Source organism: Colletotrichum graminicola, assembly GCF_000149035.1.
Source record: "Colletotrichum graminicola M1.001 genomic scaffold supercont1.17, whole genome shotgun sequence".
NCBI classification, from domain to species: domain Eukaryota; kingdom Fungi; phylum Ascomycota; class Sordariomycetes; order Glomerellales; family Glomerellaceae; genus Colletotrichum; species Colletotrichum graminicola.
This window is the reverse complement of record NW_007361021.1, coordinates 256,070-278,639: the sequence shown is the minus strand read 5'-3', so window position 1 is coordinate 278,639 and position 22,570 is coordinate 256,070. Positions and strand designations below refer to the sequence as shown.

The 22,570-nt window shown below is 54.3% G+C and overlaps 6 protein-coding genes across 6 annotated transcripts; 2 read left to right on the top strand and 4 right to left on the bottom strand.

Annotated features, from left to right (window-relative positions):
• Positions 1-12: 12 nt before the first annotated feature.
• Positions 13-2,743, bottom strand: GLRG_05121 (mechanosensitive ion channel; the record flags this gene model as incomplete). Its single annotated transcript, XM_008095806.1, has 2 exons — positions 13-1,239; positions 1,286-2,743. The coding sequence occupies 2 exons, from the start codon at positions 2,741-2,743 to the stop codon at positions 13-15; spliced, it is 2,685 nt and encodes an 894-aa protein (XP_008093997.1).
• A 4,459-nt stretch (positions 2,744-7,202) lies between these two features.
• Positions 7,203-7,529, top strand: GLRG_05120 (uncharacterized protein; the record flags this gene model as incomplete). The annotated part of the gene is made up of 1 exon (XM_008095805.1): positions 7,203-7,529. One exon carries the CDS (start codon positions 7,203-7,205, stop codon positions 7,527-7,529), a length of 327 nt encoding a protein of 108 aa, XP_008093996.1.
• A 256-nt stretch (positions 7,530-7,785) lies between these two features.
• GLRG_05119 (uncharacterized protein) lies at positions 7,786-10,162 on the bottom strand (the record flags this gene model as incomplete). Its single annotated transcript, XM_008095804.1, has 8 exons — positions 7,786-8,285; positions 8,343-8,621; positions 8,674-8,720; positions 8,779-9,121; positions 9,225-9,507; positions 9,571-9,934; positions 10,001-10,081; positions 10,131-10,162. 8 exons carry the CDS (start codon positions 10,160-10,162, stop codon positions 7,786-7,788), a joined length of 1,929 nt encoding a protein of 642 aa, XP_008093995.1.
• A 3,094-nt stretch (positions 10,163-13,256) lies between these two features.
• Positions 13,257-16,228, bottom strand: GLRG_05118 (uncharacterized protein; the record flags this gene model as incomplete). Its single annotated transcript, XM_008095803.1, has 3 exons — positions 13,257-15,367; positions 15,526-15,774; positions 16,018-16,228. The coding sequence occupies 3 exons, from the start codon at positions 16,226-16,228 to the stop codon at positions 13,257-13,259; spliced, it is 2,571 nt and encodes an 856-aa protein (XP_008093994.1).
• A 496-nt stretch (positions 16,229-16,724) lies between these two features.
• GLRG_05117 (uncharacterized protein) lies at positions 16,725-17,456 on the top strand (the record flags this gene model as incomplete). The annotated part of the gene is made up of 1 exon (XM_008095802.1): positions 16,725-17,456. The coding sequence occupies one exon, from the start codon at positions 16,725-16,727 to the stop codon at positions 17,454-17,456; it is 732 nt and encodes a 243-aa protein (XP_008093993.1).
• Positions 17,457-17,772: 316 nt separating this feature from the next.
• Positions 17,773-19,877, bottom strand: GLRG_05116 (hsp70-like protein; the record flags this gene model as incomplete). The annotated part of the gene is made up of 3 exons (XM_008095801.1): positions 17,773-19,598; positions 19,667-19,730; positions 19,812-19,877. The coding sequence occupies 3 exons, from the start codon at positions 19,875-19,877 to the stop codon at positions 17,773-17,775; spliced, it is 1,956 nt and encodes a 651-aa protein (XP_008093992.1).
• Between the last annotated feature and the right edge of the window lie 2,693 nt (positions 19,878-22,570).

The window sequence follows — 22,570 nt, the reverse complement described above, 5'->3', positions numbered from 1 at the left end:
CCCCCCCATTCCTCACTGTTTCTTCTGGCTACTCTGAGCAGCTTCGTTCTGTTGTTGGGTGTTGGAGACGCTGCGCCCGCGTGGACGCTGGCCTGCCGCAGGCGCGCTCTGAAGGGGGTGGGGCGGAGAGACGGTGGGGGATAGTGATTGTCCGTAGGTAGCATAGGTGCTGGACTGGCCGCCGTAGTAGGTAGAGCTATACGATTCTGACACGCCTGTCTCGGCCTCTTCATCGTAAGCGCGACTTCGTGATGTGGTTTGCGTCAGACCCAAGCCGGGCCCGTCGCCCACGGGGGACAACGGGATAGTTTCACCTGGCTTGCGACGACCGCCGCCACCCTTGGTGCTGGCTCGCTTCAGTAACTCGTTGCGGACACGTTCAATTTCGGTCGAGCGACGGTCCCTGGATCCAGACAGAGTGTCATCGTCGCCCACCCGGTAGCCCCAATCCTCCTCGACCAATGGGTCGCGGAGGTTCAATTCCTGAACGGCCTGCTTCTCGGTTTTGGAATCCGGTTTTGTGCTGGTACCTTCGGCGGCGGGAGAGGGCACCAGGCGCTTCGCCTCCTTGGCCTTTGCGGCGTTCTTACGGGCAGCCGCGGCAACCTCATCGGAGACGGCCACGGAGTAAGACGGGTTGCCCGGAGCGCCGAGAGCTTCAGAACCACCTCCGGGGGCGTAGATGGGGATCTTCTTGATGGCCATGGCCAGGGCGCACATGAACTTGGAGCGGCGAGTAGCGCGGACGGCATCGTTGTGCCAGTTAGACTTGTGCTTGATAGCGATCTTGAGCTGCAGCTTGTCCAAGTCGCCAACACCACCGACGCCAATGGCGATGTCGGGCATGAAGTCGCGTGAGTTGTCGGGGCTGCGGACAAAGCTCTCCATTTCGAGGCGCAACAGCTCGATGTCCTCAAAGCTCGTGTCGAAAGAGACGTTCAGGTCAATGACCTCCTTCATGGCCTTGCTGCGGGTAACGTTCTCGATCCAAAGATTGTTGAGGGTGATGTTGGGGACTTGCACCACCTGCATCTTGTCGATGCGGGTGAAGACGGTGTACAGGAGAGAGATCTTGTCCACGATGAGTTGCTGCTTCTCGGAGCCAACAATATCAACTCTGTCACCGACGTCATAGGGATGTTTGACGAAGAGGAAGATGCATGAACCGAGGAATTCCTGGGTAGTAACGGCGAAGACGAAGGAGAGAGACAGGAGAGCGGTTCCGGCGGTGGCAACAGTCTGATCGGGTTAGCGATATTGGTGGCAACAGCAAGGGGAAACTTACGGTCAGGAAGCTGGACTGGAACCAGGCCAAGAAGATGAAGACGACAATCAGGACAACAACAAACATCAGGACCTTATCAAACACGCGGAGTGCTTGGCCAATGTCCTTCATGCCTTCGGTGATGGCCTTGCGTTCCTTGCCAATCTCCACAACCTTGCGCGTCATCTCATCCAAGCTGATGTCTCCGTTCATGTCGTTGTCAATCATGCCAAAAGCCTCTTCGGCCTCTTCCGAGTAAGCGGGTCCCAGCACCTCATGGAAGTCATCGGGGTACAGTGAGTCCTTTCCTTCGACGACGAAAGACATCCAGATGCGGCGGGCGAGAGCCTCAGAGGGCTTGGTCTTCTCAAGGGCCTCGACGACGATGGAGTGGGCCGAGTTGGGGTTGAAGACCTGCTTTCCGGTAATTTCGGAGGCGATGTTGCCAAAGACACCCGTGATCTTGTCTCCCATACGGCCGATATCGCCAACGAGTCGGAGGGGAGTGGCTGAGCCCTGGCCGCCCTTCGCGGCCTTTGCCAAAATCAAATCGAGACTATCGTTGATGACGTAGTCCTCATCCTCAAACTCAGGACAGTACATGGGGAACAGGGTGCGCGAAGCGTCGTAGAGCAAGCCGAGAAGGCGGATCTCATGCTTGGACTCCTTGATGCGGAGGGCGAAAGAACGTTGATGGTAGGATATACCAATGAGCTGGACAATGGCTTTCTCGCCGAGGTAGACGGCGGATGAGACGAAGGTAGCTCCCAGGAGGCGGATCATTGTGATAATCCATGGGGCGGGGTCGGGATTGTTACGACTAAACAAGGCCTGGAAAGACTGCCAAGATGCAAGGGCCCAGAAGAACAGCGAGAAGGCGATTTGCAAGTTTTGAAGGACGGTAGCGTACTTGCGCGTGCCAGAGCTGACGACTCCGCAGAAGAACATGAAGGCATGCGGGAGGACCCAGGCAACACATTTGCCGGCCCAGAGTGTAAGCCAGGCGATTTCGATCCACAGGAACAAATCAAACAGCGGCTTGCCCTTGGTTCCTCCCACCAAGACATCCTTCCGGTGACCGGTGAGGGGAAGGACGACCAGTGGCACACCCAGAAGGAGGCCGATGGGGATGATGTAGACCAAATAGCGGGTGACAACAGAGGCGCCAGTGATTTTGTTGTAGAACCTGCCCATTGCGTTGACCTTGAAATCATCGGAGCCACCGGTTCCTTTGCGACCCAGCTCGCCGTGTTTCTTACGGCGACCGCCCTTGTTGTGACGTTGAAAAAGGCCATGCTTTTCGTTGGTGCCGGAGCCGGAATCCTCGGTGTTGGAGACGTTCATGGCGGGCTTTCGTGCACCAGTCGAGGCGGCACTCCGGACCTGGGTCAGAGGGATATCGCTTTCGGCCATGTCGATGGAGTGGCCGTTGTTGATAGGCAAGAATCCCGAATGCCGCGGCGAGAGAGGTCCCGGCATGCCGAAGGTACTATATATATGTTGGGGACGCGTGTGCGTCTAATCGAGGGAGCAGGTTGGAATGCTGGCGTACAACGAGAAGTGGTCAGGGCCAGAGAGGCCACTCGCTGTGGGATTGCAGTCTAGCAAGCGTACAGGTGGACGGATATCAAACCCGGCTCTTGCTGTCGGTGGGCGAAACCCCAATCCCACGTAGTGTGGGAGTCGAGCGAGGGGGTGATAAGGTCGGAGAGAACCGGAAAACGACTGAGTGTGTGGTTCTAGTATAGTGATGTGTGTTCTTCTTTGTTTGCGTCAGTCTCGATGTAAGGACAAGCCAATGCCCAAGACGAGGGTAATTACAAGGAAACAGGTATAATATGGGTGACGAGAGTAAACGATAGGAAGAAGAGGAAAGGAGGGCGGGGATAAGGAGGAGGAGGATGATAAGAGGAGAGAGTAAACAGGTCGAAACGAGCTGAAGGTCAAGGTGAAAATAGGGTGAAGAGGGGAAGCATTTCAGGGTTTAGGCGAAGGCGGCAGAGAATGACGGACGGCAGGGTACGCGGTATCGGCACAGACTTTACATAGTAGGAAGGCAAGGTACCTACCTACCTGCCTACCTTGCAGCTAGCTACATAGTAGGTCGACGATCATCGAGACAGGACGAAAGGGGGCCGGCGCTAGAGCGCGTTAATTTGTGGGAGGCTTGAAACTTGTGCAGTTCTTGGGCGGGACCCCTGAACGGTTTTTTTCTTTTTTTTTTTTCTTGTGTTAGGTACTGTTCCTCGATTTCTGCGTTGAGCCTGGACCACTCTCCCCCCTTTCGGCGCATCTTATTTTGGGGGTTCTTGGTTCTCAATGGCAGGGCAGTATGTTCCCAAGTTCTTTTAGGGTACGTACCTATCTACGGATACTCTGGATACGTATGCTACACTAGGTACTCTGTATCCTGAGTGCCGTCCCGTCGACGACAAGCAGAAAACGAGGAACATGAGCCAACGGTTGGCAGGCGTTCGCTGCGGGTACTGGCTGGAGGGTTTGATGCAGGGGACAAGCCGCTGAACAGGCGAGTTTCAGACTTCTCGGGTCGACTGCTGGGATTGGCCGGTACCGAACTGGCGTCCCCGGTTTTTCGGGTGGTGATGAAGGTGTGGTGTGGAAAGGTCTGTGGACCCACCGGATCAGGTACGTATCGCAGCTGAGTGGGCGAATCTTTTCCCAGGGGGGCGCTCTGGAGATGCCGTGCTCGCCGATTTGGACATTCTTGGTCCTTGGCTTCCTCTCTGTCTCACACTCTCTTTGGCCCCGTTTCGCCAGTCTGGAATGTCTGTCTGTACGGATACTGTATCCGTACCTACCGGTAGGTATCTCAGTTCATATGGGGGCAACAACCGTGCTGTGCGTGCAGGAGAAGGCTGCCCGACTAGGTTAAAGAGACGCGTCGGTCTTTCTCCATTCCGATCGCGGTGCATCGCAAACATTTGACTGCTCTGCTGACGGTGATATCATATCAGTCTCTCCAGTTTGGCAATTACTCGTCCGAGTCCCGTACATCAGACGCCGCAGACATCATATTCACCGTGCCTTGGTCCGAATAGGGCACGTTCGTAACAGAGCACGTACTTATCCGTACTATACTACGGATACATAGTACATACGGAGTAGTATCCGTGTATTACCACCTAACGCACGCTGCACGGCACACATTGTACCAGAGTATCTGTACCCCCCCGTACACACTACAATTTGCGGCATCTCTCAATGTGTAACTCCACGATACCATGCTTGCACCCTTCATCCGGGTTTCTGCTACCTTAATACCACCGCGTATGCCCAAGGCCGGCATGGTTGCCCGTAGTCTTCAGACCCCGGCCTGCTGTTTTGGAGTCTCGGAGCGTGAGTCTCTCCGGGCCTTCCACCTTGGCTTAGCCCCCTGCTCGGGACAGCCGCTGCATGCCTGGCGACCATGGTCGGAGTGGGAGTAGCATTCCCTACGGGGAAGCCAATCCACAGCCCACCAGCGACCGCAGGGAATCTGACTGGTTCCCTACATCCGTACATACCTGTAGTACGTAGTAGGTAATCCAATAGGTAGCAAGATCGGTCTGGTCGCGGCCCACCTCGATGACGAATTGCCTTGTCAAGAGTAGGTAGAGAGTTGCTTGTCGACTGCGCACGATAGCTGACCATCTCTCCATCACGTCGCCATCAAGGTGGAGTGTTAGAAGCTTAACCTCGCCCACCTCCATGCGATGCGTGGATCTTGGACAGCCCTTGGTGATATTAGCGTCTTCCTGCCCAGATCTCGCCAAACTCAGCCGCCAGCACGCGCGCCAAAGCGATCCAGGAATAACTTCTAGACCCAGCATGACAGGTCACCACGATTTTCTCTGCTCCACTTTCACGGTGGAATACGAGCGTGGAGAATCTAGCACTGGGTTTACGCAGTCACGCAGTAACCCTCCCTCCCCCCTTCCAAGCCAATAACTCGTCCACAAACACACACACATACGTACATCTCCCCACTGTCCATTCGGCACATGTTTGCCTCTGATGAGTGGGTTCTCGCCTGTCATGGGGGCCGGGCACTGCCAGGTCCAGTCGATCCATCGATGCCATTCCACCCCTTCGCCCATCATCCAACCCAGCCTTTTTGGAGCCAACGACTTCGCTGTTCTCCCGCCTGTGAATGAGCCCTCGTCTCTTCTTGGAACGGGTGCCCTAAACATCCCCAACCCCTCTTCATTTCTCCCCTCTGCCGGCCTGGCCCCTCACACCACGTAATCAATCAACCTGGTATGGACCATGGCCACTCCATCCCCCCCTCCCCTTCAGCTTGCCTAGTGTAGAGTTGTCTAGTCTACCCAGTCGACATCGTCGTTTCTATTTCGTTTCTGCTGCTTCGCCTCGTCGTTGGCACCACCCTGCAGTCTGAAGGGGCCTTCCCAAGACATGAGAGACGGAGACAAATTGCCAGGACTAAGAGTTCACAGTCGAGCTTGCTTCCGGGCCTGCCCATGGTCCCTGCTTTGACAGCCAACCCACTCGGTCCTGCATCCGAGAAATCAACTAGTGACTCCATTTCCCTTTTCGTTTCTACACTAACACTTCGCCCTCCAGCTTTTTCTCGCCGTAACGACAACAGACCATCCCGTTCACCAACCAGCCCAGTCCGCGGCTCACGGCAGCCAAAAAAAGGCCCGGCGTTTCAATGATGCCGGCCTAGTCCGACGTTGGCGTCCTTCCGGTCCGCGCCAGTGGCGATCAATGACACAAATTGTCTCCCTCATGTTGCATCAACTCTATCCCAAGAACGGTTTTCAGCCACAAGGGGGTTGATTTGGGCTTGCCGCCAAAGACACACCTCGGACCCTCGAGAACGCGGGTACCTGGAAAAAGAAAGTGCTAAGAGTTTGCTCGTGTAACATGGTCGTCCCTACGAGTGTCGTTATTGATACCTACTGTCATCCCCCTCCCCTCCCTCCTTCAGGGCACGAGCCCACGGGATGAGAACTCTATTCCACACGAGACGAATAGACTTGTGCACTCTTTCTTCTGGGCTCTTTGCCAATCACTCCGCACAGACTGGGAGGGGGTTCCGCCCTTCCTGGAATTCCTGCAGCGCCGGCGTGCCGCGTCTCACATGCTTGACGACGCTCCGTCGGAGATTCTCAGCGGATCGGCATCTGCCGTGGACGGAAAATTCCTTGGGAATCGATCGCCTCCGCCTGCATTGTTTAGTTTGGCGCTAGACTCAACATGAGGCGAGTACGGATATTCCGATGCTCATTCTACCTCATTCACAGGAGAAGCCTCTTCCTCAACCCCCCTCCCCCCTCTTAGCTGCCGTTGCCCTCGTGCCAAGGCTGACCGGTGTCCTCTCCCACGCGCTCTTCCGCGCTCGGTGTTGGCTGAGGGGGGCGCAAGTTTCCTACGTCAATTGACGCCGCCCCCCGGCACAAAGGGCTTCGGTGTATCGCTTTCTCAAGTGAAGAATTTTGTGATTAAGCCAGTGTAGAGACTGAACCGGTACACACTAATACAAATTACAATAGAATACAGTACAAATATCCTACCTGATGCTGAACACGATAGAAAATATCACCCATGGAGCGGCGCCGCCGCCGGTCGACTGGCCGGATTTGCCGTTTTCTTTGCGGCAGGAAGTTTTCCAAAGCCTCCGGGCTTCGGCCATTGGAAAGAAGAGCGCCGCCGCAAGGAAGGCTGCCGCCAGGCAGTCAGAGAAGTGCTTCTCCAATGAAAGTGCTGACGAAATGGGCACTTGGGTTTTCTGGTAGACGCTGCAGGTCGATCGACGGACCCTAGCTTGGCATCCACACAGAGGGTGTGAGAGGAGGAGCGCGAGGCAGACAAGGAGGGATTGGGGCTGGAGAAGTCTATCCGCTGATTGGCAGAGGATACAAACCCAGGTCTCAGAGGCGCCCTGGATAAGCGGCCCGATCTCAAACGCCTCGGCATGCCTGGCGACTCTGTTGAGGGGAGCGGCGGAGGGGCCTTTCCTTGGGCGGTGGGCGTCCGTGGGGTCTGGGGCGCTGGAGTCGTGCGCGTTATCGAGGAGGCTGCTGCTGCCACCGCCTTCGCCGCCGCCGCCGCCGCCGCCAAGGAGGAGGGAAAGAAGAACGACGACGAGGACGAGAAGCTCGTCTCTCCCAAGAAGGAAAGGTCCTTTACTAGGAAGGCCGCTACTGTTGCCGCCGCCGCCGTCCCTGCCAAGGAAGAGGAGGAGGAGGAGGGGGACGACGACGACGACGATGATGACAACGGCAAGGACGGACTACTATGACTTCCTCCTTCAGGAGCTGCCTTTGTCCTCGTTGTTCTTCTCATTCTTCACGAGGGAGACAAGGAGGTATCATCGGGACGTGCGATGCTTCCTGATGCGGTCAATTAGAATGGATTGTGGGCTGAATGAAGCCAACTCTTCTGCAAGTACATATTCTTGTCTATAATTACGTAGTCGCGCGCTGCCCGCACGTCCTGCAGCGCAGCCTTGTCGGCATCAAAGCCACGTCTCGACCTCTCGGGCCTCTCCCAGCCCTTTACGAGGAGGTGACGTCGACACCGCTTGCGGAGCCGCTCTTGTTGTCCCGCTGCTCGATCTTCGTCTTCTCGTACGTCTCGCTACCGTGGTGGTCCTCCTGCGTGAGGTCGAACTTGTACAACGGCTCAAGGGTGGCGTCCCGCTGGAAGAGCACCCAGCGCTTGAACCAGTACGGCAGCGCCTTGGTGAGCTGGTACTTCATGAAGATCCTCGTCGGGACCGCAAAGACGTAGTCGAGCTCCTCCAACGTGCGCTGCTTGGTCTCCGGCATCCAGAAGAAGATCATGACGAGGGCCACGACGTTGAGGCCCGCGTAGAAGCAGAAGGAGCCGATAACACCCAGGTCGGCCAGCATGATGGGGAACGTGATGGACAACACGGCCGCCCAGAACAGGCACGTCGCCACCGCCCACGACATGCCAACTTCGCGGTGGGACAGCGGGAAGACCTCCGCTGAGTAGGTGAAGGGGACAGGTCCCTCGCCGGGTGAGTAGAAGGCTGAGAGAGACGTTAGACTTTGGCTCGGAACACCCTAAAGCAAACCAGGGAGCTTACCGGCAAACAGATAGACAAACAGCGCCACCAGTCCCAAATGGGCACCTCCGGCACCCGGGATGAGCGTGCAGAGACCGGCGGCCAGCAACGTCCACGCCATCTGGGGGAAAGTGAAGAGCAGCAGGGACCGGCGCCCGAAGGTGTCAATGGTCCAGATGGCGGGCCACGCAAAGAGGAAATTGACCATGCCGAAGCCGAAGGACGCCAAGAGGGCGTTGAAATCGGAAGTCCCGGCCTCCTTGAAGATGGTGCTCGAGTAGAAAGCGATGATGTTGATGCCTGCGGGTCGTCAGTAATGGACAAGGTGTTGGGATCAAAAGCTCCAACTTACCGCACATCTGCTGGGCGATCATGACCGTAAACGAAGCCAGGGTTGCGCTGTCATAAGGTCAGGCTCATCCTCTCTTCACACGACTTCTATCCCCGGGACACCTACCGTCTGACACGAGGGATGGTGAAGAGCTCAACGAAGCGCTTAGCATAGTTGGACCTTCCGATGATCTCGGCTTCGACTTGCAGCTGGGTATGGATATAGTAGATATCACGGGCCGCCTGGACAGGGTGGTTGCGCAGCCGTAACAGCGACTTCATGGCCTCCGGGTATCGGTTCTTCTTGATATACCAACGAGGGGATTCCGGGCAGACATAAATCAACAGGACCAGGGGCACGGCCGGAATGAAGGCCGATCCAAGCTGGAGACGCCATGCTATATCGCCAGTCCTGGCGACGGCTAGGTTAGCTGCCGTTCCGGCCATGATTCCGAACGCTGTCCACATCTCTGCACAAGTCATTAGTGAACGGAACCCGAAGGCGGCGGTGTGGGACAGGGGAGATCGCAGCATGGACTACGATGAAAGGGAGTGACAGCAGGGCGAACTCACGCCATGACATGACAAGGGCACCGCGGATCGGCGCGGGCGAGTTCTCGGCGGCGAAGATGGGCACCGTGCTGGCCTTCGCGCCCATGCCGATGCCGAGTAGCAGACGGCAGGCGAGCAGCTGCGGCCAGGACTGGGCAAAGGCACTGCCGAGGACGGGCCAGAGGCAGAAATTCGCCGCGAAGAAGATGGCACCGCGGCGACCGAGGAGGTTGTTCAGGGGATCCGAGAGCCAACACCCGATGAAGGCGCTGCCAATGTACGGTGCCGAGTTGACGAGGCCGACCTTTCAAGCCACATTGTCAGCATGATCGCAAGCGCAACATGACGGGCTATGAGCGGCACTCACAAGGAGGGTGTCACGATGCGATGTACCCCCGATGCCAAACACCGTGGGGAACGACAGGTTGGCGCCGTTACTGCCGGTCTGGTCCCAGCCCTGGACGGCGGCGCCGATGGAGCAGGTGATGATGGTTAGGTACAGGATTTTAGGGATGCGCCACTTGTGCAGGACCTCGTCACGGAGGACCTGGATCTCGGTCTGGTCGAGGGCCTCGGCGCCGTCAATCTCTTCGTAGCCCGTCGGGTCCTGGGCAACTAGCGCGCCTTTGCGCAACACGGGGATGTACTCCTGCAGGCCCTTTTCCTGGGCAAAGGCGTCAACGTCACGGAGAAGGTCGGCGCGGGAGATGCCGAGGAGGGGGTTTTTGATTCTGAGAGTGGATGTCAGCTTGTTGGGTCCCACGTCTGAAGGGGGGATGGAAGAGGAGAAGACAGACTTTGCGTCAACATTGGCGTTTAGATCGATTGCGGCACCGTGATGGGCCTTTTCTATATTTGATGCTGTGTAGTCACCCGAGCTGGGGCTGTCAGTTTACGCGTGAGCAGTGGTATGGGGGTGTTACGCACGGCACAGCTGCGATATGCTTGTCGTCCGCCATGATCGCGACGATTGGAAGACGCTCGGGCAATACAGTGCTTCAATATACGTAAGTGAACTTGTTTGGCGTGACGAGTGCTTCACTGGTGACCTCTTCCAAGGCTCGAGGAACTATAGAAGGGCCGTCTATCGACGTCGCACTTCAGAACTCGCAGATGGGGATGCAGCACAGAGATCGGAGCTCGGACGAGAGGGGCAAGGTAACCATCAGACGGGGGGAGGCCAGCTTTATTTGTAGATTTCTGCGCACAAAGTCCTCCATCCCGCGTCCACACGGCTCAGTGTGGGAGAGCTGGCGCAACCACCTTCCCCCTAGAAGTCAGGATCAGTAGCTTCGAGCCGGCAGACTCTCCTTCCCCATCCCTACTGGCTGGCTGGCTCGCTGATGCCGGTTGTTTCGTGATCCACAATGGGGCGGCCCATGGGGAAATGCCCAATGCTTCGTGGGTGGATTCACTGGAGTAGGCATGGCAGGGGTGGCGGCCAGGAATCAGATCGGATGGAGGTGGTCATGCGAGCGTGAGCCAGACAGAAAGAACATGGTTCATAAGAACGAGGACATGGCCCATCTCCCAGATACTCGAACTCGGTTGGACTCGAGGTAGGAAGGATGCAGCGAGTCCCCGCCGGGACACACATGTTGCATTAGTAGTCTAACAAACGCCAAGTATCTTACACGCTTGCCACTCGAGAGTTGGCCTTCCGTCGACGCGAAAACCCTCTTGACTTGGTGATACCGGCTATTGGGCGCATACGTAGGAAACGCAAAAAGGAACGCGAAACCGTAATTAACCGTTCTCCCGGCGGAGTCAACACCGTCCCGTAATCAGTCGGGTTGAAGCTTGGATGGACTCGTTGTCGGGACGGTTTCCCTGTGGCCCATCCTGCTTTGGTCTTGGGCTTAAACGTCCCTCCTCTCCCCGCCGTCTTGTGTCAAGTACCTTGGTTCCTATTTTCCCCCATACCTCCCTTCTCCTTGTTACCCCTCCGTAAACAACCGCCCGTTCCAGCATCATTGCCGACACACGGAACGAAAGACGTCATGTAATGAATGTCCGCGTCGCAGGGGATAAGGACGGGGATCCCTGCTCGTGGAGGCTGGGGCCGTAATCACAACGGGCGGAACCCAAAGTCTGACAGATACCGTCGGAAGTATACGGATACTTCTCACAGCAAGGCGCTGCGAGTTGCCCTGGCACTCAGCTGGCGGGAATTTTCAAATCCAAGAGCGGGTAATGGCACGGCGATAGCATTGTCACATGAGGAGATACCAAAGACTGTCGATCCTTGCATCTCTACGGTGTAGCGTCGTTTCCTTGGAAGCGACGTACAGACCGGGGTGGTATTGGCTGTGCGCAGCATCATTTGTAGTCCTACGGGGGCCGCCATCACATGTAGGTAGGACTGACAGGGCGTCATGTCCTTCGAGGTTTATGTGAAAAGCGAGACTGCATCATGGATCTCCAAAAAAAGAACCAAAGGGTGATGATCATTGGAACCGGTATCGATGCCGAACCGTCTTGATTGAGTGGAAGCCCGGGCTTTTAGCTATCACGACGCTTGTGGTAGCAGTTGGTGACCCCCCAAGTATGCGGGGTTTCTGGCAAGTGAAGGAGGCCTGGAGATGGAGAGGGCCCAGCACGCTGGGCCAAGATTGACCGTATCAAACGACTTCAGTATTCAACGTAGGACGCCTTCCATTGGTCGTGTCTGCATCCCTCCGCCTGTTGGATATCCACCTGGAATGCAGACTTGTCTTGGATGACGGCGCAATAGAAAATGCTCAAGCCCAGTCGGCCAGGGCGATAGAGCTGGGATGCATGGATAGCACGGCCATTTGGGACTGTATACTTTCGTTGCGACTGGCGTTCAAAGCTTGATACCCATCACACGTAGAGAGCTGGACAGCTTGGACAAAAGTTCGGGCTCAAGGGGTAGAATCATCGTCCAACCGACAGCGATGAAGTGTCGTCCCACTAGTCGCAAAGACAAGATGCATCCTTCAAATAGCCGCTCGCAATGCCCAGGAATGCCGAGAAAACGCCCAGCCCTCCGCAATGCTTATGTCGTCGCCGCAAAGCTTGGTGTTCAAGGAGGTAGCACATGGGATCGGGCCCTCCTCCGCACTACTCCGCACTACTCCGCATTACAGCCGCTGACGGCACTGCTAGTCTGCCAACCTTTCGCCACTGTTGGTTGATAACAAGCGTAGCGTGATCAGTGCCGTATGCAAGGCTGCTCAACTGTACTCTGTATGTACTATGGTATCGGGCCAAAGTTTAACCCCCTCGTCAGGTAAATGTGGCCGTGCTTTTTTTGTATTTCAGCGATGGTACTTTGAGGTTCTTGTGCACATCTATCATAATTCTGGCCAGTGAGAGTCTCTCATACGTGGGTCACAACTCCACACTACCTGTTATGGAGTTTAAACTTACCCATCATACCATAGTAGTAATTCGGTCAACTTCCGTTGGGTAATAGATGAGTCATGTACCTGGACGGAACAGTAGCTTTGGTTCCTTATGGTGGCTCCGCTTGCCGGTGGAGATGAGGTGGGGTCACTGGCAAGCTGTTGGACTTGAGGTATTTGGGTATTGCAAGTCCTCAAGGACATAGATTTGCCAGTAGCTCATGGCTACGCAGATGGCGAGATGAAGCCAAAGCGCATAGCAAATGCAGTTTCTTTTGCAGATAGCTTTCTGAAAATCCGTGAGCTCATAGAGTGCTGTCATATATCTTCCTACCACTCATGGTTTCTCTCGTTTAATATCAGTTACTTGGCGTGGTTGGGCTTGTGTTTCCCGACCATGGTCTATGCCACTACACCACTTTCGTTCCCTTTATTTCGATAGATGACCTAGAGGTCACAAAGAAAATAATTGTGCCATAAGACAATACGCAGGCAACGAGAAAACTGGACAGAGGGATGCGGCCAAGGCGACGCTTGAACGCATGATGCCAGACAGGACTTGGTTTTTATTCAGTTAATGACATTGACAATTCGTGTTGAGATGGGTATTGGCCGCTGTGTTCTGCTTCAGCCTACAGATCTCCGCCATTGGCAACTTTGGCCGAAGACCCCAAGTCGGTCCTCTCTAACAGTTGTGCTTGAGGACCTTCTTCAAAGCCGCTATCTCCTGTTCGTATTTCGTAATCTTCACCTGGCTTCCTTCAAGTTTGTAGAGCAAGTATGATACACGAGCTCCAGTTTGGGAAGGCTGCTTCGGTAAGCTGCCCAGAAGTGCTAATTCGTTCTCGACCTTCTCAATGGTCTTGGTTTCGACCTTGGTCAACTCCTTGAGCATGGCGAGGTCTAACTTGGCTCCGAGAACATGGTCGTTAAGAAGCAAATTGAAAGCTGCTTTATACATTGGCTTGCCGGGACGTATGGACTGCGGCCGACCGTTGTGTGTATCGACAGTAATGAGCTCAGCATTCGCCAGACCTTCCAGTGCCGACTCGCCGTTTGAGGCTCCTGCCGTGGTAGACGAAGCAAATGTATCGGAAATGAGGACCTCGTGGTACCGGAGAGCATCGTGTGAGGCAAGTGCCTTAATCAAGTACCACGCCTGCTCCATGGACCACTTCTTGCCCTCGAATGTGTCTTTGCCGTCCAAAAGATACATCTTGACGATTTCCGTCGCACTCTGGTTGATGATATCCTCGATAGCCCGCTGGGGGCTCTGGCCTCCCTTCAGACGACGCGCCAAGTATTCGAGATCAGTAAGGCGGCCGCCCAGGATACCAATGGCCGAATCGAGCTCTGACAGATCGGGCTTCTCGTCTCGTTCGACGTCTTCGGTCTTCTCGTTTGCTTCCTTTGAGTGCTGTCGCACCTTTTCGAGTTCATCTTCTTCCAACCGGCTGATAATGAACTTTTTAGCAACGTCAGGGGAGAGGTCGCCAAGAGCAGCTTGTCGGAAAACGCGGTCCGGCATAGCCTTCGAAAGAGACTTCGAGTATGCCGTATCATCCGTCAGGAAAATGACGTGGGCAACATTGTTCTGGACCATGGCCGCGGCCCACTCGGCCACCTTGTCGTAGACAATGCTTGAGCCCTCATTCTTGTGCAGGAAGTTGTCAATCACCACAACAGCCCGCTTGTCAGGTCGAGCCTCCAAGTAAGCATCGTCTGATAGATCGGCATCTTTCCCATCCCTATCACGTTCCGCGAGGGAAACATTTTTGAGCGCTTCCGCAGTCGTGTGAAGGATCTTGACCACCTGCGACTCGAGCGTTTCAGAGAATCCAGCCTTGACTCCTGTTGTGCTTTGAACCGCCAGATCGATCATGCTGCTTATATTGTTGAGGAACGCGAAAATTGGCTTATATCCCACTGCGTTGGCCAGGTGCTTAATCGTCCCGCTCTCACCTCTCGCTTCGATGATCGGTTTGCAGTCAATTACCAGGACGTTCTTCCGTCCCTTCAGCGACTGGTCCAAAACAAGCTCCTTCTTTCCGGATCCTCGGGGGCCTTGGACAACGATGAACGTGTCCGAACTTTCGAGAAGCCAGGTCTGAATCTGTTCGATTAGGTCCTTCCGGTGCTGCCATACGGCGTTGAACCCGGCCTTGTCCGCCTTCTTGCCTCCGAAAGACGAAATGATATCGGAGGTCTGGCTCTTGATCCATCTGTAGAACTTGTTATTCGTCAGACGGAAGGAATGTTGAATGTGCGCTTTGACGAAGAATTCGCGAATAGGATCGAATATAGCGACGGTGATCGCAGCGAGGAGGGCTGCAACGACAGGAATGACTATTCTGGGGTGGCTGGTAAGCCAGTTCCATATGTTGTGCGGCTTGACCCGCTGCTCGTACGAGAGACTAAGCCTCGTGCCCGGCTTCCCGCCGCCCAGCACCTCGTCAACGACGAATCCATGCAGGCAGTTCCTTGCCATGATGGCATCGCGTACGAGGGCAAAGTCAACGTATGCATATTTGGGTAAGATTTTCGAGTCGGGCGGTTGGGAGATGATGTCGGCGATTTTGCCGTAACGGCGGAACACACTGTAAAGGGTTTCCTGCGACAACTCAACGGCTTTGCCATCCGCATCCTTCCCCGTGAATTCGACCTTAACGCGGCTTTTCGGGAACCTATAAAGGTCCTCTAGCCACGGAACGCCCCTGACGAGGCCGGCCTTGACCCTACGGAAAGGGTTAAACCACGGTCGTAGTGGGTGCTTCTCCAAAGATCGTGCGAGCGAGCCTAGGAACGAGTCAGTCGCGTTCTATGTGGTTGGAAGAAACCTGGGTCATATTCATGTTGGATATGCTAGGAAGCTGCCAGAGAGTGCAACTTCCAGCAGTCGGGAATTTGATGGACCATCCAAGTCCGGCACAAGCACGAGATCAGGACGCGCTTACTTTCAATATCTCTGGGCGAGACGTCGGATCCATGACTGAACTTAACGAAGGCCCCTCCATCCTTTAGTTGTGGTAGAATCTCTGTAATCTTGATCGGGAGGTCGTTCGGAATGGCTCGTTTGACCAGGTTGATCGGATCCGTACCCAAGCCCCCGCTGGAGCTGTCGAAACGCTTGAGTAGATCAGTCAGGTTGCGCTCGGACGACCATGATCGCCTTAGGAGGTGGGTGAGCTTCAGTGGGAAGAGGTCTACCAGATAGTATTAGTTTCCTCCTGGCACTGAGAATCTGATGAGATATGCCGAAGAGAGCTTAATGACATTAACGAGGACTGGATAATGATTGTAGGAACAACGAGTGGAATAAAAGAAACAGGGGCATCGAAAATGATAGAAAACAGGGGAATCCATGTGAGCTGCCAGAGCAGAGGTTCCGGAGAGAGACAATGAACAGGGTGCAGATCGACCTCAGGATTCGATATCAGGAAACTTACTGTCGAAGAAAATAATTGCCTCGCTCTCCGACTTGGCAATGTGGCCCGACTGCTCGTCTCCGGTCAGCGTGCTCTCCCAAGCCTTCGTCACGGCGCTCAGGACGGCACCCGAACGTTGAGATCGCGTGAATGGCCAAACCGGTGCCCACGGCGCCTGCAGCCTAGCGGCAGGCCTCATGCCGGAGCGAAACATCGCTCTGCTGGATGACATTGGATATTTTGCGGTCCGACAATCACATATTGCTCTGAAAAGCGACCTTGGAATTGAGTTGTTCGGGAGAGAGCAGGCGGCGACTGGAAGGGTGAAGGAAGGAAGAACCACAATGAGGCGAGCTGATCGACCTCCTTCAATGTCTCAACTGCTTATTTCCTTCTGCACGAAGCTGTGTCCGCGATGAATGATGTCACGCCTTGCGGCCCCACTGCCCAGCGGCTCATAACCTTATGTCGGTCCGGACGAGGGGTTTGAGTGGACCGGACTAAACCTTGTCCGAGCCGAGACGGCCCCACTGTGGACGGGCCGCTACGGCAAAAATGATGCAACCACTCATTGGCTGGACGCGGCGTCTTGGGAGGTCATTGATGGTGGTGATTGTCGGCTTCCCCTCATTCTCGAGCGCTTCTAGTCTTATCCAAGACGAAGAAACGTCAGAATCGTGTTTTCTGTATTCTCATCAATCCCTTTTATTGCCGCATTATTCATCATCATGGGTTGGCTCTGGGCTTCGCCGTCTCCTCCCAAGTCTCCGGCTCCGGGACAAGCTTCACAAGCTCCGGCATCGACCCCGCCACCATCGACCAAGTCGACAGAACCCGAGATCGATCCCGAGATTACAAAGTTCCTTGCCCTGTTCCAAACCGACACAGACAACAAGCCAGAGGAACCAGCTCCGGCACCGGCGCAAGCACCCGCAGCGCCCTCCAAGTCATCATCACCATCCTCCTCATCATGGTTCTCCCTCAAATCCTCCCCGAACATGCCGTCCCAAACCAACAACCGCACGACCGCACCGCCCTCTGACAACCCAGTTGCCGAAGCCACCCTGCCGACCGAGATGTCTTGCCGTCAAGCCTTTGACATGGCCTTCCACTGCCAGTCCGTCGGCGGCCAGTGGAACCACATCTATCGATACGGCACGATGCGTTCGTGCAGCGAACACTGGGAGGACTTTTGGTTCTGCATGAGGATCAAGGGATACTCAGGCAAGATGAAGGAAGATGTAATCAGAGACCACTACCGCCAGAAGGAATATGAGAAGTACGGGAACGGGAAGCCGAGCAGCGAGGACGTCTGGCAGGCGAGGACCACCAAGGTATCGCCTGGCACCGCCTTTACTGAGAAGTTTGACGAGCCCACATTGGACGATGAGGAATGGCAGAGGATGGAAATCGAGAGGCGGCGGCAGATCAGGGAAGGTTTGGGAATCAAATCAGCGTGATGTGTATAGCACAAGGACTTATTCTTTTAATGTTTATCATGTATTATTGTTTAGTATCATTGGCATGAATTTTTTGCAAAATAACAGCAACATGTCACAATGTCAAGAAGACAGATAATTTTACTCTTTGTATTGGGGCTTCCTAAACCTAGGAGGCCAAACTAGAATACATCTCTGACCCATAACCGTGCTTTTCCCATCGTGATTTCATAAATGCAAAGAAAGCAGAAGTCTAGTCGTGAAACCCTGTAACAACCTCCGCGTTGCCACGCCGATGACTGTGACTCTAAGGAAAGAATTCATCAAGGGTATCAATTTAGTCGACCTCCTCGACGGTAGGACCGTCGTCAGAGGCGCCCGGGGGGCCACCAGCACCAGCACCGGGGAAGCCACCAGGGGCGCCGCCGGCACCAGGGGGACCGCCAGCGCTGCCGTAGAACTTCATCATGATGGGGTTGGCAACGCCCTCGAGCTCCTTCTGGCGCTCCTCGTACTCCTCGCGAGTAGCCTGCTGGTTCTCGTCGAGCCAGGTGACGATCTGGTCGATCTCAGCCTTGAGCTTCTCCTTGTCGTCAGCGTCAAGCTTCTCGTCGACCTTGGAGTCGCTGAGGGTGTTGCGCAGGGAGTAAGCGTAAGACTCAAGGCCGTTCTTGGCAGAGACACGGCGAGCCTCAGCCTCGTCCTCATCCTTGAACTTCTCGGCCTCAGCAAGCATGCGCTCGATGTCCTCCTTGGAGAGACGGCCCTTGTCGTTGGTGATGACAATCTTGTTGGACTTGCCGGTGCCCTTCTCAACGGCAGAGACGTTCATGATACCGTTGGCATCAAGATCGAAGGTGACCTCAATCTGGGGAACACCGCGGGGAGCGGGGGGAATGCCGGTAAGCTCGAACTTGCCGAGAAGGTTGTTGTCCTTGGTGCGCTGGCGCTCACCCTCGTAGACCTGGATGAGGACACCAGGCTGGTTGTCGGAGAAGGTGGAGAAGACCTCAGACTTCTTGGTGGGGATGGTGGTGTTGCGGGGAATGAGCTTGGTCATCATGCCACCAGCGGTCTCGATACCGAGAGAGAGGGGAGCGACATCGAGAAGCAAGATCTCGTTGGTGCTCTTGGAAGAGGTGTCACCAGACAGAATGGCGGCCTGGACAGCGGCACCGTAGGCAACAGCCTCATCGGGGTTGATGGACTTGTTGGGCTCCTTGCCGTTGAAGTAGTCGGAGATAAGCTTCTGGATGCGGGGGATACGGGTGGAACCTCCGACCAGTACGATCTCGTGGACCTGGGACTTGTCGATCTTGGCGTCGGTGAGGACACGGTCGACGGGCTGGATGGTGGAGCGGAACAGATCCTGGCAAAGCTCCTCGAAGCGGGCACGGGTGATGGAGGTGTAGAAGTCAATACCCTCGTAGAGCGAGTCGATCTCGATAGAGGTCTGGGCAGACGAGGACAGGGTGCGCTTGGCACGCTCGCAAGCGGTGCGGAGACGGCGCAGAGCGCGGGCGTTGGTGGACAGGTCCTTCTTGTGCTTGCGCTTGAACTCGTTGACGAAGTGGTTGACGAGACGGTTATCGAAGTCCTCACCACCCAAGTGAGTGTCACCAGCGGTGGACTTGACCTCGAAGATGCCCTCCTCAATGGTCAGAAGGGACACATCGAAGGTACCACCACCAAGATCGAAGATGAGAACGTTGCGTTCACCTTCGGCCTTCTTGTCAAGACCGTAGGCGATGGCAGCCGCAGTGGGCTCGTTGATGATGCGAAGGACGTTGAGGCCGGCAATAAGACCGGCGTCCTTGGTCGCCTGACGCTGGGAGTCGTTGAAGTAGGCGGGGACGGTGACAACAGCGTTGTTGACCTGGCCACCCAAGAAAGACTCAGCGGTCTCACGCATCTTGGTGAGAACCATGGCAGAGATCTCCTCGGGAGTGAAGGTCTTGGTCTCACCCTTGAACTCGACCTGAATGGCAGGCTTGCCGTTCTTGTCGACAACCTTGAACGGGAAGTGCTTCATATCAGCCTGCACCTCGGAGTCGTTGAACTTGCGTCCAATGAGACGCTTGGCGTCGAAGACGGTGTTGTGGGGGTTCATTGCGACCTGGTTCTTGGCCGCATCTCCGATCAGACGCTCCGTGTCGGTGAAACCTGTGGAAAACGGTCAGCAAAAAGTCCAATTCGAAAGATTTGAAAATATCGAAAACAGTGAAACTTACCGACAAAAGATGGGGTTGTTCTGTTACCCTGGTCGTTTGCGATGATCTCGATCTTGTCATTAGACTATGTGGTGTGTTAGTGGTCATGGTCAAGTGTGGAAATGGTTAAGGTCCACCGCAGCGAAGCAAGCGTGGGGAGACTTACGTAGTAAGCGACACACGAGTACGTGGTACCCAAGTCGATACCAACGGCCTTGCCTCCGGAAGCCATGGTGCCGGATGTGATGTGCGGGAAGTTGGTGATATGTGTGGTGTTGTGAAGGTTTGGGGTATCTTCAGAGTGCGCGTAACCGGTAGAAGAGTTTCCCGGCAAAGATATCGGCGATCAAGAATTCGTCGAAAAAAAGAAATGCGCTGACACTTCTGGCGATTGGGGGTATTATGAAGAGTGAAAGTTGATTGCGTGAAGAGTGAAGAACTGGAGGATGAGATGGTTGGTGTTTGACGACTTAAAAGGTTGAAGGCAGGAGCGACTCGAAGCCCCGCAAAAATTCGAAATGGTTCTTTCCCCTTCCACCCGCCCTCCATTGGTGGGGTACAATAGGACGCTGCGGCCCAGCTAGGATGCTTCCACAAGGCACCAGAAGCCGCCTGAAAATTGCCTGGGTTGTAATGCAAGGATCAAATGAAGACTAGAATAATCCCAGCCTCTTCAGGTGGCAAGGTTCCGGTTTTCTCAGCATTCGAGCAAGTCCAGGCCACCTCCAGCGGTGCACATGGCGACATCGAAGATTCTGCTGAAGGCAATGTGCTGACATCATAAGATTCTACGAAATCTATGGAGGGGCAATCCCGTTTGCGCCCCTTGTCATAGTACCCTGGCAGCCTTCTCAAGCACGCCTTAAAATTGGCCTCTTCGAGGTATCCTCTACTTGTCCCCTCTTCTGATCGAAACCCCACACCGCTCCAGAAAAGAGAATTTCTAGTGATATCATTTTAGGCTAGGCCACGAGTGTACGAGGCCCAACGCAACCCAGCTTTGGTTCACGAAGCATCTAAATGTAAATATCTACAACTATTTAATTGGCCCTATTTTCCTTCTTCGCTGATACGATATCCATTGGTGAAGATGGGAGGGTGACCAGAGCAACAGAGACAACAGGAGGAACAGACGGTGCACAATCAAGCCTAGAGCTCAAATTCATCATCTAGATAAACAAACTGGAACAGGAGTTCTGCTGTAGCCATTTTAAGATTACTATAGCCTTGATGCATATTTAAAATTGTAATTTTGGTTTCCACGTTGCCCTGTCAGCCCAACTAAATGCGACAAATGAGTTTTTTTCACATACTATCTGCATCTGCATGTGTTCGCCCAACAACAGCTAGACAACAACCCCGCCAATGTCCGCGGGGCATTGGAAGGGAGGGGAAGCTCATCGACCAACAAAACTGGCAAGCAACCCTTGCGCCGCCTTGACCAATAATGAGTGGGCCCATATCTCCGGATCCGGCCCGGTGCAATTGGCTTCCCGTGTTATGCTGTGTTGTCGGCTTCCGCGGTTGTGGGTCCATCCACGGATCCGAAGTCAGCACGTGGTTAGTAATGCATGACAGCCAGGCAGAACAGACGGGACAGAAAACCCAGTGGCAAAGTATTTAGTGCAATTATGCATTTGATGCTTCTCGTTCTCACTGAGTTCAGGCCCCATTTTATGCAGTTAGCCCGTCATAGTGTTTAGGCTATTATGGCGCATTAGGATGACTGATGTCTGACCTCTATTCGAACCAGTGACTACCTACGTTGACAAAGCTTGCCTTGTGACTTTTTGAAGCCTATAAAATCAGGAGCGTATACCTGGGCAGATGTTCCAGAATGTGCTCATTCATCATCAGGTTCATTTGCGTATAAAAAAACAGGGGGTGGACCTCATTTCCCACGCCTTTGATTTGTTCTCTAAACGGATTTTTGTCTTGTAGTATACCAAGCTGGAAACAGAAATTAGAAAACTAGTTTCCTAGCAGCACAATTGTTTACAAGTCAATCACGCTGCTTCTACGTATGACCCAGCCTGTTGGCACCTATTGTTGTCCTACTCCCCTCTGATGAATACATGTGGACTGCAAGAAGGGATACTAGGAACGCCGAATGGAAATTGATATCAGTTAAATTTTTGACGAGGTCCTCTGAGTGCTTTTCTTTCTCTACTTTAACCAAAGCCGTCCAGCTTGCTCTCATCTCCTTGTCTCCCTCTCACTTCAATATTCCTCTTACCCAATACCCACAATTTGTGTTTGGTTTTTTTTCTCCTTCCTCGTTCGGAAACACATCACTCTTGCCTTTTTGCTTTGGTTTTGCCTTGCTGGAACTTTTTTGTTCTCTTCCTCCTTCTCCCAATCTTCTTTATCCTCACCAAACCAAACATCCTCTCTTCTTTTCCCCTCATCCTTCACCCTTTGCTGCATCAGCACTTCACTTTTCTCTTGATACTTTATCCCTTATATTTCGCCACATCAGCACCTTGCTTTTCCCTTTTTACTTCGCTATACAAACCCCTCATCAGCCATCAGAAGCCATGTCTGTTGCTATCAAAGTCAAGGTTATTCAAAACTGGATTGAAAAAGATGGTACGCAGTTGCGAAGAGAGGGACTTGTCAGCCATTCCATGCCAGCTGCAACAGGTCATTATCTGGGCAGACGTGACAGAAAATATAAAAGTGTACATGATTTTTGATCCCACGATCCATGGTACCAACGGTCGGCATTCCATCTTCTCCTCCAAAGGGCTGAAAGGTACCATCTTTGTGCCAGAGCAGTATCTCGAGCTGGGACATCCGGTTCAGCAATACCCTGCCATTTACGGTCTTCACGACCCTCTCAATATTACCAAGGCTGACCAGAAGTCCCAAATTTCATTCTCATCCCTTCTCACTACATTATTTGAACCCTGCATCCTTAACAAT